The sequence below is a fragment of the Anoplophora glabripennis genome, unplaced genomic scaffold (genome assembly GCF_000390285.2).
Source record: "Anoplophora glabripennis isolate ALB-LARVAE unplaced genomic scaffold, Agla_2.0 scaffold182, whole genome shotgun sequence".
Classification (NCBI taxonomy): Eukaryota; Metazoa; Arthropoda; class Insecta; order Coleoptera; family Cerambycidae; genus Anoplophora; species Anoplophora glabripennis.
Window position 1 is genome coordinate 794104 of NW_019416287.1, and position 16209 is coordinate 810312.

Here is a 16209-nt window from a genome sequence, read left to right on the forward strand (position 1 = left end):
CAGTCTGTTTTCTGCAATGACTAGAAATAATGTGTTTTTCTGTGTTTGTGCCATGGAGTGGAGTAAAGAAAAGATTTCCGGAGATTTCCGTTTCTTATCCATCAAAATTGTATGATGAATAAAAATATATGACGCTGCTGCTAACTGCAATTGCAGTGACGAATCCATTATTGCAGTCAGATTCATACTGCGAATTTATGTTCCTGTGTCGTCTCCTAACCTTATTTTGTTACGTTACGGAATGAATGATACGACCAAAACCATACATACTTTCGCAGCGAACCGTGTCACCTTTTGTAACAGGTCGTAACATGTTCGTTGTTACGTTACGCAGCATTGCCACAAGTGGATACCCGCCTTAAGAATTCAAACTTGAAAACGCTGCAGTATGGACAAAGCAAAGAGTTTCTATGCAGATTTAATCAGCAGAGAAATAAGTAATTTGGTGGACCTACGTTTAAACGTAGGTAATTGATAATAAAATCGGTTTCTCCATGAAATAGTTGCAAAATTATAACCGTGAATAATATGTACACTTTTTAACAGAAAGTAAGCTATATCAAGGTTAATTTAGTTTCTGAATTTATACAACTGCAAATTGTATTATGAATTACTTATTTAGAAAGTCCTCGTTAGAACTTTGCCACGATATTTGTTTGGATTTATCTTTAGTTTCATTTATGTTTTTTACGTTGAAGATATCGATAGATTAATGATTATACAGGGTGAGTCAGTTTTTCTATAATGTCATTAGCAGCTGATGGAAAAGTTTAAAATTTTAAAAATGTATAACATTTAGTTGAAAATTTCTGGAAATATTAATTTGACGTAGGTTAATGAAAATTCAGTTAATTGTAAGACACATAGGTGAATCAGTGATGGGAATTCCAGATTAAAAACGTTGATATTTGTATTGAACCCCGTATAAGCTATTTCTTACAGAATCCAGTTAGGACTTAATTTTTGATGACTGAAACAGTTTTCGACTTACAGGTCGAAGTTACATTTTTGTAAAATACACACCATTGTTAGCAGTGGCGTAGTTAAAAAGAATCTGTATAATATGGAAAAATATACAATTCGTCTTTCATCAAAGTAAAATATTTATGCAGGGTAATTCACAAACAGTGCCCAAAAATAAAACCTCGTATTCTTTGATGAATTTTAAGGGTAGTCTGTCGTATAAAGTTTTTATCTAGGACGTTTCTTTAAAAAGATACAGGGTGTTAAACTTAAAAAAATATTTTTAATTTTTTTAAATAATTTAAAATCTAGTAAGTGAAATAATTTCCCTGCATCAGTGGCGTAGGAGTTTTTTGGGGTCGCTAAATCCGAATCCGGTGTCCCTTTAACGAACTTAGCTGTTGTTCAAGGTTATTTGAAGGTCAGCTCTTGTTTTATGATGTTCATACAAGTTATGATTCTGAAAGTTCGGGTAATTTTACATTCGAAGACGTGGTTGAGTTATTTTTTCATTTTCAAGATCATTTGAATCAGACTTACGCTGCATATAATCATTTGATATTACCTTTTGTGACTGTCCCGTTAATTTTTTGTATGCCGCTTTTAAAACATAATCTATTGCGAAGTCGTTTAGAAAACTCAAACTTATTTGTGTAGGTCTATACCAAAGTTTCATTTAAAATTCGTAATCGATGCCCCGTACCCCAAAAACAATTATCGGCCATTGAATACCATTTTTCTTGAAAATATCTTATCATACAAACATTTTATGCCTATCAAACAAGCCAAATTAACTGTTTTTTTTATTTCAGATTATGCGGTGGTTCCGAAAACAAGAAGAATCGCCGAGATTGCTAAGTTTGTCACCGTTAAGGGTGGTTGATCCCAGAAATGACGCTTTAAATCCATCAGTTGAGACATCTGAAAATAACAATTCCGAACTTAGTATTGCAAGACCAAATACTAAACATAGATCTCGTATAGGTAAGTTCCAGGTCGTCGAATTAATATGTGCAGGGATTCATAAAACATTTGGAAAAAATCGCGAAGACAGAAATATTTGGAAAATTCTCCCTTTCAAAAAAATGTCTAAACAATCTGATGTTGAGCTTCAGAGATGTAAAGCAAACTTGTGTTTTTGTTTTAATGGAATAACTATTTAAAAAACCCCTTTGCAAACAGACATTTTTTTTATTTATCAACTTGCCATAATAATCTGAAGAGACATTTTTGCAACCGCTGACTCTAACGATAACTCTGACTGACTGACTCTGTTTACAAGTGTTTATTCAAATCGCTGTGCATAAAGATATATTATTATTAGATAGTTAACCCATAATTTTCATCAGCAGTTCCATATGTTACCACCATGTCAATTAATTCATTTTTCCTGTTTTGATGGTCCATTTTCACTTGAATTCGCAACATTTTACAGATACCACACCGAATTCATGGGCACGAAGGCAATATAATAAAAGCAACACTAATTGCTATAATGTGAAAGACAGCGTCGTGATAATAGAAAAATCGGAGAAGAAGAGAATTAAATCGCAATCCAGGGATAGTTGTTCAAGTAACAGTAATTATAGGGAAAAGAAAAATCCGTTATTAGATAAAGTAAAACATACCAGATTATCATGTTTTAAATCGAATTCTAATACTTCAACTAACAATGACTTGCCCTCATGTAGCTCAGTTAGCACTAAAGATTCTTTACCAAATACCGCAAAACTTAGTAAAAATGTAGATAGGATAGATGTGGATTTTGTATATGAAAAAGATAATATAGAATGCGAGAATATATCGAGATCGTCTTGTTTCGCTGCTAAGTTGCGGGCAATGTCTGAAAAGTATCTGCAGGCATCAACAAATAAATTTTTTACGAAGTTGTATAAAAATCACCCAGATGCGTTAAATGATTCAGTTAATTCGAAACACGCGCGGAAGAAGATAGGAAAAAAACGCAGCTTTTCCTATGGCGCATTACCAGATTTAGAGGTTTTCCAAGAATCGAATAAATTACTTTTCCAAGATGGTGCTCAGCATAAAAGCGACGAGGAGGATTATCTACCTTTGGTGGACAATGAAGATTCGGACAGCGGAATTCTTCTAAATGACTCGTTTTCATCAGGGTTTGAATTTCCCCTAGACTTAACGACATCCACTTCGGAATATACTTCCAATGCGGAGGTACTTGCAAAAGTGAAAAGGAGATCGAAGAAAAAACCTCAACGAGCCCTCTCTCTAGACAGACAAGATTTAGTTAAAAAATCTTTGTGTAATGAAGGTTTATGCACCGAAGATATTTTACCTAGTCAAAATAAAAACATTAGAATAGTTCAGTTCTCGAAAGAGCAAGCTCATGAAGGATTAGGAATTTTTATAACGAAAAGCAAACAAATTTCTCACGGATATATTGTGGCACACGTTGTACCTGATGGAGTGGCTTCAAGGTAGGTTCAAATTAAATTTCAATACATTTCCGTAAAGCTAATACTTTCTATGTTATTAGCATTCACTAGAAGTGCGAAGTTAAAATAGATCCTATTATCGAAACGATTTTACCACTGCTTTCTACTTCATTTTTTAATTCTCCTGTAAATGTATTGTTCTTGCTGTAAATAGAGCTTTAAATCCATTTTTCACTGATCTCAATACCATCAGATAAATTATACAGGGTGTGTTACAAGAATACTTTATTGCCACATATTATTATACATATTAAAAACATTTAAAATTATTTAAAAAACCAGTGGCGTACGATTTTTTTCCAAAAAAGGTCCCCTACTCCCCCAATAACTACGCCACTGGAGTGTATTTTGGAATAATCCATGAAAAAATAGTCCCTACTAAAAAAATGTTATCCCCCAAATTTTATCCTATCAAAAATTTTTATAGGGCAAAACTTGATTATTTTCATCGGTAGAATACACCATTAAAGTTTGGCAAAACTTATCATTAACACCCTGTATGTAAGAATTAATTTTTGTATATGTCCTTGTTCTATATAAACAATATGTGATACATACATTGTATTTGATGCCCTTGAATCACCCTGTCACATCTTTTATTCAAACATTTCAATTTTAGGTGATTTCAACATTCCTAATACTTCAAGATCTGTTCTCAAACCCTAAAAGATCTAGTTCTACCGCTATTTTATTCTATATTAGTCACAAAGGTATACAGATAAATAGTCCTACTGATACTGTCAATGCCTTTGTCAATTATTTTGCTGAATCGTTTTCACCTTGTCAGTCAAAATAGCGGTACATCTACCTTATCCTCTGCCGACTCTAATTAAACATTACAATGAGACCTGATTTAGTTCGTGCATTTGATAAAAAAACTAACGCATTTTTTTCAAAACCTTAAAAATTTAAAAATTTCAAAATTATCTAGGAAAAAAGAACGACATGACTATATACCTTACCATGGACATTATAACAAACTTTTCTAAAATTCTTGAAATAATTTTACAAGCAAGTTTATTTTCAAATTGAAAAATTAATATCTCCATTATTTCTCCCGCTCTTTTATCCTCTAAGTCTTATTTCAGTAACGGATACAAGTTTCTACAGCATCGTTGCTTCCATTCACATAAATTTCATCAACATTCATGGGGATCCCCAAGGATCAGTTCTAGGGCTACATTTATTTGTTATTTTTATTGATGATCTAACTGAACGCCTTGATGTCATTACTTTTGAATAATTGGTGTACAAATAATAATCTGCTTCTGAATGTAAGCGTACTCGTTTAACAACCAAGCCTACTTTCAAAACCTTAGGCTTTATTTTGCATAATTCCAGTCTCGCAGTCTTAAAGTCAGTAAGATGCCTGATCTTTTTGTTTTATTATTTTTATTTTGTTAGGTTTCGCTGTCCTGTTTCACTTTATCCTGTTATGACTTTGTCCCGTTGGATACTGTTTTTTCAAAATAAAAAAATAAAAAAATAAATACATAAATAAAGAAACAAATAAAATAAATATTTTAATAAAAATTGCATCAATTTTAGGGAATCCCGCCTCTTAATAGGAGACGAAATAGTCAGTATAAATGGGACTCCAATATCAGGGTTAACCATGAGTGAGGCGAGACTTTGCTTATCCGTATCGAACACGGACTTGGAGCTCGTCGTAATTCGCACCACAATGAAAGAGAGTTCTGTCGATTCTTCCGAAAATGCAGCTTTAAATAGGTACTCGCTTGCAGCTAGTCCTTCGTGTAAACGTCAGTATTACTTTCAGAAGAACAGTACTGTCCATGGAAGCTATAGCCGTGTTTTAAGAAAAAATTCGAATCAGAAAAATAACGAATCTCTGCCAAGTAGTCCAAACTCAAAAGAATCGACAAAAAAAATTGAGGTAGGAGCGACAACTAATTTTTGTACATTGCCGCGACGGCCTTGTTCGAATATCTGTTCCTTTCACACCGTCACCTTGGAGAAGGGTGCCGGGAAAAAGTCACTGGGTTTCACTATTGTTGGAGGCAGAGATTCGCCGAAAGGCGCTTTGGGGATTTTTGTCAAAACAATTATGGTTAACGGCCAAGCAGCTGAGGATGGGAGGTTAAAAGCAGGTCAGTGACACGTTTTGTTTTATTTGTAGTTAATTATATTTCTCATGCATAATTTTTACGCAGGAGATGAAATTTTGGCAGTAAATGGTCAAGTATGCCACGACATATCGCACGCTGATGCTGTTCTATTGTTTAAGAATGTTAAAAGCGGTCCCATTACTCTACATATCTGCAGAAGGAAGAAAACGAAAGTTTCGTAAGTAAAACAAGACTTCTTAAATGAAAAAGTTTACACATTTAGACTTAGAATTATTTGGAGTACTATTAAAAAAAATGTTCTGTCGTTTCCAATCAACTTTTATCCAAATCTATCTGCAATTTTTTTAAACACAAAGGAAAAGGTTCTTTTATTAAAAGCTTATTATTATTTTCAGGTCCAAAGCTAAATCCTGCACCAGCATATCTACGCCAAACTAACGTTTTTGGAAATATGATGAAGTGGCCAAATAATATAATATACACTATGAGAAACAAGCAATATGTATTTTGATATTGATTATTATATATCGTTATTATCATATTCATTCATTGAAAAGTTTAAGTTATATGTTATCACTTTGTGCAGGGTATTTCACACTTCCCATCCTAGGTCTGCTACAAGAAAAATAAGGAAAATAGAAGTTTAAATGCGCTTCTTCAGAAAGGATCTGCAACCGAACACATATTTATCAACAAGTGTTGAAATGACTTCAGCTATAATTTTTTTCTCAGGAACTTCCGAATTTTCTGATAGATTAAGTCATTGTCAACTATAAAATCTTGAAGGACTATAATTCATACTAAATATATAAACTTGTGTTTAAAATTAACTGTTTAGAAATATGTTTATTTTATCCACGTCATGTGAAAACAAAGTACGTCCCTGGAATGTACGATTTACTGTCGGACCTTAGAACAAAACTTAATTTTTATTGTTATAACATTTCATTTAAACACAAAAATTAAAAGAACGATAAAGTTTGCTAGTAAAAAATACTGTTTTTCTAGATAGCACGGCAAAAAACGCTCATGGGAAACACGTAAATATGTTTTCAAACGTAGGTGGAATATCTCGTCTGGCGTAATAGTATCTTGCTTATTATTTAACCCGCACGTGCGTTGGAAACATGCCCGTTAAACAGCATATCAGTGCGTTACTGAGATAATGCAATAAGTGTGCGATTGCTATTTTAATTTGTCGCAAAAATTGATAATTTTTCAATAAAAATTTAGTGAAATCGAATTTTTCGAATATGCGTACTGTTTTCAGTGACGGCTCGTGAAAAGTAAAGGGGTTATATTTTGGTAAAGAGGCACGGAACCCATACCGTTTTTTTCGTCAACATAATGTTCTTACATTCTTTTTAAAGCCTTGTCCATTTTAGGTACTAGTGCCTAAAGAGTATTATTTAAAATATATTACTTATTACAGCGTGAAAAATTTGAGTTTATTTATCAGAAAATTTGTTATGTACCTGAGAAAAAATTAATTTAAAATTTAATTTCTTCTCATCTCAAAGTTTCGTATAAAGTGGAAAATTTGAAACACCTTGTATAAGGAAATTCTTAATTTTCTGTATAACAACTGTAATGAAAACATAGTTATTTAACTAAAATGTAAATATGTAGTTATAAAGATATGTATTTCTTATATTATTATAAATAATTATTTTCTGTGCATAAAGATTATTTAAATATAAGAAAGCAAAATTTTCTACTAAGACTAAATAACTAATGTGTTTAATTTTATTTGGTGTAAATTCCAACAACTAGCTTTTTGCAAAGATGGATTTTGAATAATGATATGAACACCGATGAATGATTACCTAAATTGAGGACACCCATAAAATGTACATTTTGTTATTTAAATGAATATCCAGAACTTAAAGATCCTTAAAACATCCCCTTTGGTTGTCCAAATTGATATCCTACTAAAGTAAATCCATGACATCATTTTTTTGTAGTTTTCTTGGACATCCTTATCGTGTCAATTCTTTAATAAAATGAATATCTAAATATCTCTTATGGGATTATCTCTAAGGATGTTAAAAAATTCAGAAAAATAATCGATTTTTGTAAATTTCAAAGAAAGGCAGAGGTAAGTTCTTATTATCTGAGAAAGTATACGCATATCACAGTATTCGAAAAGTAATTCCATTACTGCATGCTACTAGAATGCACTGTTTTAGAGATAAATGATAAAATGTCAGACCACCTACTCGAGTAAGACCTGTCAGTTCCAGACAATAGTAACAGTGACAACTAACAGAACAGAAGTCTACAATTTAACCTGCACTAAGATAGGTATGTATATCACAGTGGTGGCTCTTGAAATTGTGAATAGGTGGCTTTTTTACTAGGTGGGGAAGAAAGAAAAAAATTGCGCAGCAGGAAAATTTTTTTAATTTTTAAGGTCAAACGACTAAATGCATCTGGAAATTTTTAGTTGCATTTACAATATTATAGAAAAACTGATGTCAACGAATAGGATTTTCATTCAGATTTTTTTTTAAAATAATACGCAACTATTTAGATATTTTATTAATCCGCTCTCAAATAACAAATAGGAATAAATTTCCACGTCATTTTTTATTTTGCAGATCTTCGCCAATAGCCCTACTATAACCGCAAATTAAAATATGATATTATTAATAATAATATCAGAACTTATTTTTAAATTTTTCTTCGTTTCTTAATTCAGAAATTCTTTGACTAGTGATTTTAATTTGTTTAGAGCAGTAGTTTACGACATTACTGTCTTGAAAAAGGTGTTTCAAGAGATAAAACAATATTGTGAGATAGTTTCATTATTAGCTACCTATGTAGGTATTTGATAATATAATAAGTATCTATATATTAAATTACGTTAAATTTAGTCTTACTTTGTTTTGTTGTAAGGGAGTTGTTTTTTTATTTACTTTAAATTAATACCTGCCCTGTCCTTATCCTTAAAGCCTTTGTACTATCCCTCACACTGACGTCAGACACTGCCAGCGTACTATGCGACACGTACATTAACCGCCAACTGAAGCTACAAGACAGGTACAAGCAGCTTTGAGCCGGCCTCAGTTCCCTCCTAAATCACGTTATTTTAATCGCCTCGCGTAGAGGGGGAACTGTAGCATATTGTAGGCAAGTGTGACGCACCTACAAGCAAAGAAATTCTGGCCTCACTGTGGTGGGGACTAGTGGGCAATAACAGTATCCAATATTTTGATAAATGTAATAGGTAATTGGAAATTAGTTCGTGAGAGCCAAATTTTACAGTGGGGTCCGGCCTCAGTTGCTTCATATGACGAGCCGCCACTGGTAGATATATCAATTACTTCAAATGACTCCAAAGCTGATTAGAAAATTATTTTTACTTTTAAAATGTCACATTTGAAGGGTACGATTACGAAAAGTTAAGAAACAAGATTACTCTTCACTTTTCACTTTTCGGTAAATAATTGAAAACTGAAAAGTGGTAAGGAGGTACTCTTCACCTTTCAACTTTTCGCTCTCACTTTTCAAAGAACATGCCCTTGTGTTCTAAAAATACAGAAATTTAAGATGCCATGAGAAAGGCGCTGGAATTGGAATTATTCTGATCTGTAATCACTCGTATTCAATATTGGTCCTAGCTAGTCTTATTGATAATATGATATTGGAAAGTTGATTGAAAAAGTGTAACTAGAGCTTTATAGGTAATTCAAAAGTTAAGATAAGCGTGACAAAAAATTAAATTGTTTGTTTTTTCTCAGCGGTTCTCACTTTCCATATGCTACTAGAAGAGCTTAAAAAATATACAAGGTGATTTTTTCGGAGGGGCCGCAAACGAATATGAATTTTCCCAGTACGGTCCTAGAATATTGGAATTACGACTTCAGGGTCTATTAGATCTCAGTTGAATATGGTGTATACCAAAAATAAACTCGTTTTTTTAAATGGTTAGAAAGTTAAAGCCAAATAAAATTTTAGTGACATTTCAAAAATCACCCTATATATCTCTAAATTTGGCCCAGGACCTTTTTATTATTACTATTATTATTCACCACTCTCCTATTAGTATGTAGCTTCGTCATAAAACACCCTGTATGTCTGATTATGGCACAACTACTACCCATTGGTCAAAATGGCGACATTTTGGAAAATGACTAGCATTTGCGGATTATTCTCTGTAGCCAAACGTTTCATCGGCATCAACGAATAAAGCTACCACTAAATCGATTACAATAAAACTCCAATTATAAAGCACTTGCGTCATACACAATTGAAGGTATCTCAGTATTGATTTTAACTAGCAGCTTTTGTAAGCTCAAGTCTTTGCGTCCGCGCCCACAACTACAGTGGTGGTAAAGCTCCCCGAATCGACGTTTTCATAACGAGATGGCGGGAACATCATCCACGTGTGTTTTGACGTCTGTCAATCAGAAAATAATAAATTTTCCCATCGAGTTTGCAGGAATTCATCTACATTAACGTGTGCTACTTCCTACATTATGGATGCTGATGTCGGCCTCAGGAATTTAAGTGAACCCCTAAAATTGCATTATTTTATTTTTTCGTTGCCTCTTCCCACAAAACTGCATGTATTAGCTTTTTTAAAAGTACGCAGCAGAAATGTATGAATTGTACCAATTGGATGTGCGCATGATGTCTGTATAAGGACTAGTTTTTACGAGACGTTACGTTTTATTGCTCTAAGCTGCTTCATTATTGACAGGGTGGATGTATTTATTTAAAATCGTAACCGATGCGTGAAAATGGAATCAAACGTATTAGTAAAATGGTGTCGAGTATGCTACTCCGAATTTTCTAATGGTATTAATCTTTTCGGTGAAGAAGCCAGAAGGTCATTCCTCCATGCAAAAATTAGAAGATATTTATCTCTGACAGTAAGCGCATGAATAATACTCTTTTTACATTTTATCCTATTTGTGCATGTATACTTGCAGATCTCTATAGAAGATAAATTGCCAAAAATGATTTGCAATGAATGTTGTACTAAATTGGATAGTTTTCACAGATTTGCCACGATGGCTTTAAGGAATCAGGAAAAAATGTCAAAGTTTATTTTTTGCAGTGTAAATAACGTTGACCCAAAACAGTCTGAGACCAAATCTTTGCTACATACTTACTTAACAAAGGTAGTATAAAATAAATAATAATAATTAGGACCATAAAAAATTTACCTCTGTTTCCACTTTGTGTTTTAGGGAATTAAAGAAAAGGAAGTAGTGTCGCAGGTAGAAGTCACAGAAATGGAAGTTCGTGTAGACCCAATGGTAATTTTACAGTGCTGCTTGGAAGGCGATGATGGAGCAAATGTAGAAAATGATGAGGAAAACGCTAGTGACAAAGGCATCCACTCAGATGGTGAAACCAGAGTCTTGTCGGAATCAGAAAATTGCGGGGCGAATTTGAAACAACATTCACGTTCTTCGTGTCCAAAAAGCTTTGCGTCGGAACTAACTTTACAAAACCATCTATGGAATCACTCATCTTACCCCAAACGGATTTACAACAATTTTAACACCATACAAGACATTATACCAATGGTTCAGTTTGAAATTGAGAATCAAAATGAAAGAAGCGACTCCTCGAGTAATGGTCGCGATGAAGGAGACGAAAGTGATTACGTCGACATGGCAGAAGAAGATCAAAATAATAAATTTTCTTGTCCGATTTGCGGAAAAATTATATCGACAAAAGGTAATTTGAAGGTTCATCTTGAAACTCACAGGCCAAAAGGACGCTACGGTTGCGATATTTGCGGAAGGATGTAAGTAATAGTCTTCTTTGTGGTGAAATTGCATGATAAAATGATTTTAAATTTTTAGTTTTAAGACGCAGTGCAATTTGTTCCGGCATAAAGAATATCACGGGGGAGTTCAATATCCTTGTGCAGTATGTGGTAGAGTATATCCCACCAACAGTACGCTAAGAGCTCATTCGATAACCCACAGTGACTTAAGGCCGCACAAGTGTCCTCTTTGTGACAAAACGTTCAAAAGAAATCAAGATTTAAAAGTAAGTAGTTTTTTCGTAATTAAATATTACTGTTAATTGTCTTACAATTAATCACAAAATGAAAAATAATGGGTCTTTCACTGTAACATGAATAAAAATTTATAAATATACCATTCGTTTACAACATACGGGGTGTTAAAATAAAAAACAAATAAATAACTATTGGCTTAGTCATATTTGGAAAACCTACAGCAATTATTGTTTTTAATCTTACACGTATAGTTTCCAGTGGCATGCAAAAATCATTACAGACGACCTTATTGTAAATAGATGATGCGCCACCGGCTAAATTTAAAAAATTGAAAAAAGTTCCATATTCATAAAATATTAGTTTCAAGAACAACCTAATTCTTTTAAATCTTTTTGTTTTTAACTTTTGAAAAAAATAATAGCCAAGTAAGTTAATTCATTTGAGACCAAAATGTCCTATATAGTGAATCAAAGGTTTCAACAGCTGGTTTTTGATATTTAGTGTGAAAATTTAAAAAAAATACATTTAAGTATCTTTGAAATTTGGTAAAGATTGATTGGGCTAATGCTTTAACAAATTGTTGACAAAAAATCACTAAACAGTGACAGTCACTGCTTCGCAAAAATTATTTAGCATATTTTTTCGAAATCCTCAAAAATCCAAAAAAAAAAATGTTTTGCCTACCAATTTTAAATATTCTGAGGTATAATGGGGCAGTAGCTCTTAAAGAATCAAAATTTCTATATTCATAATTATTTGACGTTGGTTCACATATATTAAAAATTGTATCCATCAAAAAAATCCCTACAGTTTTCGCTGTGAAAAGAATACAGGGTGTTTTGAAAGTCCGTCAGGGAACTCCGGGAGGTGATTCTAAGGATTAAAATAATAGCAGTATGCAATGAAAATTTTTTTCGAATTGTTAATTGTTTGCAAATTACAGCTTGTCAAAGTAATTTTTTTTTATATTTCTATTTATTTAAATAACTTATTCAATTCAAGTTCGATTAGTCTTTCATTTGGTTTCAATATGCGCCGCTAGAGGGCACTTTACCTAGAACAAAAAAAAAATTTTGTTCATAACTTTTTTCTCTCGCTAGACATCACATAAATTTAAAGATTATTGAAAAGAGAAACAATAGCAGAAAAAAATATGTACTAAGCCGATAAATGTAACCGTTTAACAGGAAATCGCCATTAAAGTGTTATTAAACATCAAATTTTTAATAATTCTTTCCGCAATTAATCAAGTTGCCATGCTGTAATACCTTCTCTTGTAAAACCAGCTTCGTTAGTAAATAAAATAATATTAGTAAATTCATTATCCTCATCTTATTTTTCACAGTACTCATACAGGGCCGAAAAAAAATTATCATGGTGAAAAATCAAACTTAAACCTGCTTAAAACAATTCTTGTTAAAATTCGTATTAAGGTGGCCATATCCCTGGGCGAGAAATGGTGAAATTTCTGGCATTTTTAGGTACTGAAATCTTGAAAAGTAAAACGTGTAGAACAAAAGTAAGCACAAAAATAAAATCCTTGATGTTTTGTTTATTCATTGTTACCATTTAAATTTACCCAAATAAAATAATAACTAAAAAAAAGCGTTTGTAAAACATGCGTTTTCTGTTATCCTAACCCCACATTTTAAGAATTATTTTCACGTACTTATAAATAAAAGTAAACAATTTTATATGTAGGACTATGCAAGTAAATGTTATAAGAATATTTACATGTGGAGTTATGTCTAAAAAAGTTAGTATTTTCGTAGATTTCAGTACCTAAAACCTTGATGGTTTGATCGTTTTTTGCACCTGTTTATTCGTTTTACTGCGGCGTCTTTGAAAATACGCAGGTGGCATGACATAACATTCCTATTATTTGATAAGCTTTAGATTATTCAGTTATTAAATGTTTGAAATTATTTGTCTTTGCGGAAAACACTATTTAAAGAATATGGGGCCCTTAAAGCATGGTAACTTGATTAAACCGTAGAATCACCTCCCGGAGTTTCCTGACAGACTTTCAGAACACCCTGTATATCTCAAATATATTAAAATGAATACATATTTTTCCATAGAAATGCTAACTAAAATTAAATACACTCATTTGTTTTGTAAAATACTCAGTGGTATCGAAATTTTGGGCCTCTTAATGATAGTATCCCTCAATATCTCTGCCACTGGTTGTTGTTTCTATAACCATATACCAATGCAAGAAATTCATTTCCTTAGCCCTTGTTTTCCCAGTCTACACACCTTAAGAGATATTGAATTAAATGTGATATACTTTTCTAAAATTTCGATGTCTTGTACCTCGAGAACTAGCGGCTTTAGATCTTTGGTTCATCAAGGCTTTTTGGTCTAAAAAACTTAAAAAACACCTTACATACTCTAAAGCACCTTCTTGAATGTCGACGCTCGTATAGGCAACTGTATCTACATCGAATAATTCAGTTTTGTTTGTTTGCTAAGCATATATTGAGATTTATATTATTTACAATAAAAATAAATTAAGTTAAATTTATTTTTCAGTTCCACATCAATCAACATACAGGTGCTCGTCCATATCAATGCCCCTATTGTCCGAAGGCTTTTGCAAGTTCTGGCAACTGTTTTTCTCACAGAAAGAGGATGCATCCCATTGAAGTTGAGAGAGACAGGGAACGTGCGGCCAAAATAATGCGATAATATTACAAATATACACTTCCTAGCGCCTTCCATTTTATTTAGTTAAGTTTATACATCTTTTTAAGGGTATTTGTTTGGGAGTAGTGCATTCGCAATATCCATGGATTACCTGACAGCGTTTATTTATCATTTACCAGATAGCTGTTCTAATACAACTATAATTCAATATAATTAAAACGAGTTTAGTGATAAAAATTAATTGGTTACAAAAATATTTTTAATTTAATCGAATTGAAGTATCCAAAACCTTGAACGTTTAGTTTTTCTGTACTGTATGAACATATCTGTGGTTGATTTTGTTATGGTAGTGTAAAGATAAAACTATTTTGTTATATATTTTGAAAATAAAAATACTTGTTAGTTTGTAGAGAGTGTGAGGCTGATTTAAAATTAGTCAGACTTTGGTCGCCAGTTTATCAAAGTAGGCTAGTAGGTAAACTTATATCCAGTTTTGTAATCAAGTGTTCTTTACCAGTATCGGCGTTAATAATTAAATGAAATCAGATTTTATTTTAAATTTCATTAAACTTGGCATATTTTTATGTGAAAACGTTAGACATATTTTAAATTAACTGAAATTCTATTCAAGTTAAAGTTAAGTTAAAAGCATATACAGGGACTTCAGAAACGAGTGAACCTTACTTCAAGGATAACCTTGAACGAAAGTAAAGGAATTTGGATCAAGTTACCCTAGTACAATTTTCCTTCATTTAGAAGAGCTTTAAAAATAATGTGTTTTATTTTTGAAGATAACCCAGTCATATTTTAAGATATTTTAATGAAAACGTAGTGTTTTTTTTCCCAAAAATGAAGACGTTACTTTGAATACCTCGAATAGTATTTTGTTTTTTTTTGGTAAAGATTTTATGAAAATGTAAGCGTCAGTTTATTTACTTGTTGCATTTTTACCATTTACTTATATTCGTATGTCAAAGCCTACTGAGATATATACCTCTAAATCAATCAATCAAAAACAAAATCAATTGGTTTATGTAAAACTACAAATGTAGTTAAAAAAATTGAATTTAATTTTTCTGTGGCTGCAGCAACTACACTTTTTGTAATAATTAGTGACAATAAAACATTGGAATTTTCTCAAAAAGGTATGGCAGACTGCTTCAGGTATTCTTAGCGACGAAACATTTAATTAAAAAATAAAAAAAAATTTTTGGAGACCCGTATTTTTTTGAGAAAGCAAAATAGTACTGACCTAACTTGATCCAAATCAGATTATTTTTATCCAAGGAAGTACATAAAATAACATATATGGGTTTTGCATAAATTATATTTTATTGTGATTATAAAATGCTGTAATTAAATTATTTATTTGATTACAATACTTTGGGATAAATGTGAATATATACAAGTTTGTGAATGTCTCCAAAAAAATAAATATATGTCCCAAAATGTAGGTAACAGGGATAAGACACCATAACTGATAGTGTGTCAAAATTATATGCAACAAAATGAATAAATCACCTAAATAGTTTATTTAGGTAAAATTTAGTTAGGTGAACTGTGATCACTTTTGTATACGATTTTATTCCCTTTCGTGTTAGCGTTACAATTATATAAAATGTAACTTAGGTCTTTGTTAGAGCAATAATTTTATTTTGTAAAATCTATACCTACTATTACATCATGAAATAATTATATTTTGTTTAAATTTATTTAAATAAATATGATTGAGTATTAAATGCAAAATTTTTTATATGACGACTGATAACATTATCAGTATTACATATGTAATTAGGTAAAGTGTAAATAATATTGTTAAATACAGCATTCTAAGCTATTTCAATTGTTTTATTGAATTAACCTAAATCCTACATCCTACCAAGATATTTAGACTCACTTCGCTAAATTCGGTGTTTGGAAATTGTTTAACGTTAATGCAACCAGTGCAGGTTTTTATTGTTATTTGCTGAAATATCTGACATTGATTTGCGAGAAATTTTTTGCAACTAAATACTTAATTACATATAGTATATATAAAGCGGATTTTTTTAGA

General features: G+C 31.9%; 2 protein-coding genes across 3 annotated transcripts in view; both read left to right on the top strand.

Annotated features, from left to right (window-relative positions):
- The window catches only part of LOC108911001, a 29572-nt gene extending 22674 nt beyond the window's left edge, over positions 1–6898 (top strand). Inside the window, exons 2-7 of one of the 2 annotated variants that reach the window (XM_018715812.2) lie at positions 1776–1947; positions 2399–3416; positions 4983–5545; positions 5609–5741; positions 5920–5974; positions 6008–6898. In XM_018715812.2, coding sequence (XP_018571328.1) covers positions 1779–1947; positions 2399–3416; positions 4983–5545; positions 5609–5741; positions 5920–5962 — 1926 coding nt within the window. In that variant the 5' untranslated portion in view covers positions 1776–1778 and the 3' untranslated portion in view covers positions 5963–5974; positions 6008–6898. Of the gene's footprint in view, positions 1–1775; positions 1948–2398; positions 3417–4982; positions 5546–5608; positions 5742–5919 lie in introns of both variants that reach the window. The other variant, XM_018715811.2, reaches the window with a different exon arrangement.
- A 3371-nt stretch (positions 6899–10269) lies between these two features.
- On the top strand, positions 10270–14198 carry LOC108910976 (zinc finger protein 62 homolog). Its single transcript, XM_018715765.1, has 5 exons — positions 10270–10401; positions 10462–10653; positions 10723–11288; positions 11347–11536; positions 14043–14198. Exons 1-5 carry the CDS (start codon positions 10270–10272, stop codon positions 14196–14198), a joined length of 1236 nt encoding a protein of 411 aa, XP_018571281.1.
- The last annotated feature ends 2011 nt before the right edge of the window (positions 14199–16209 follow it).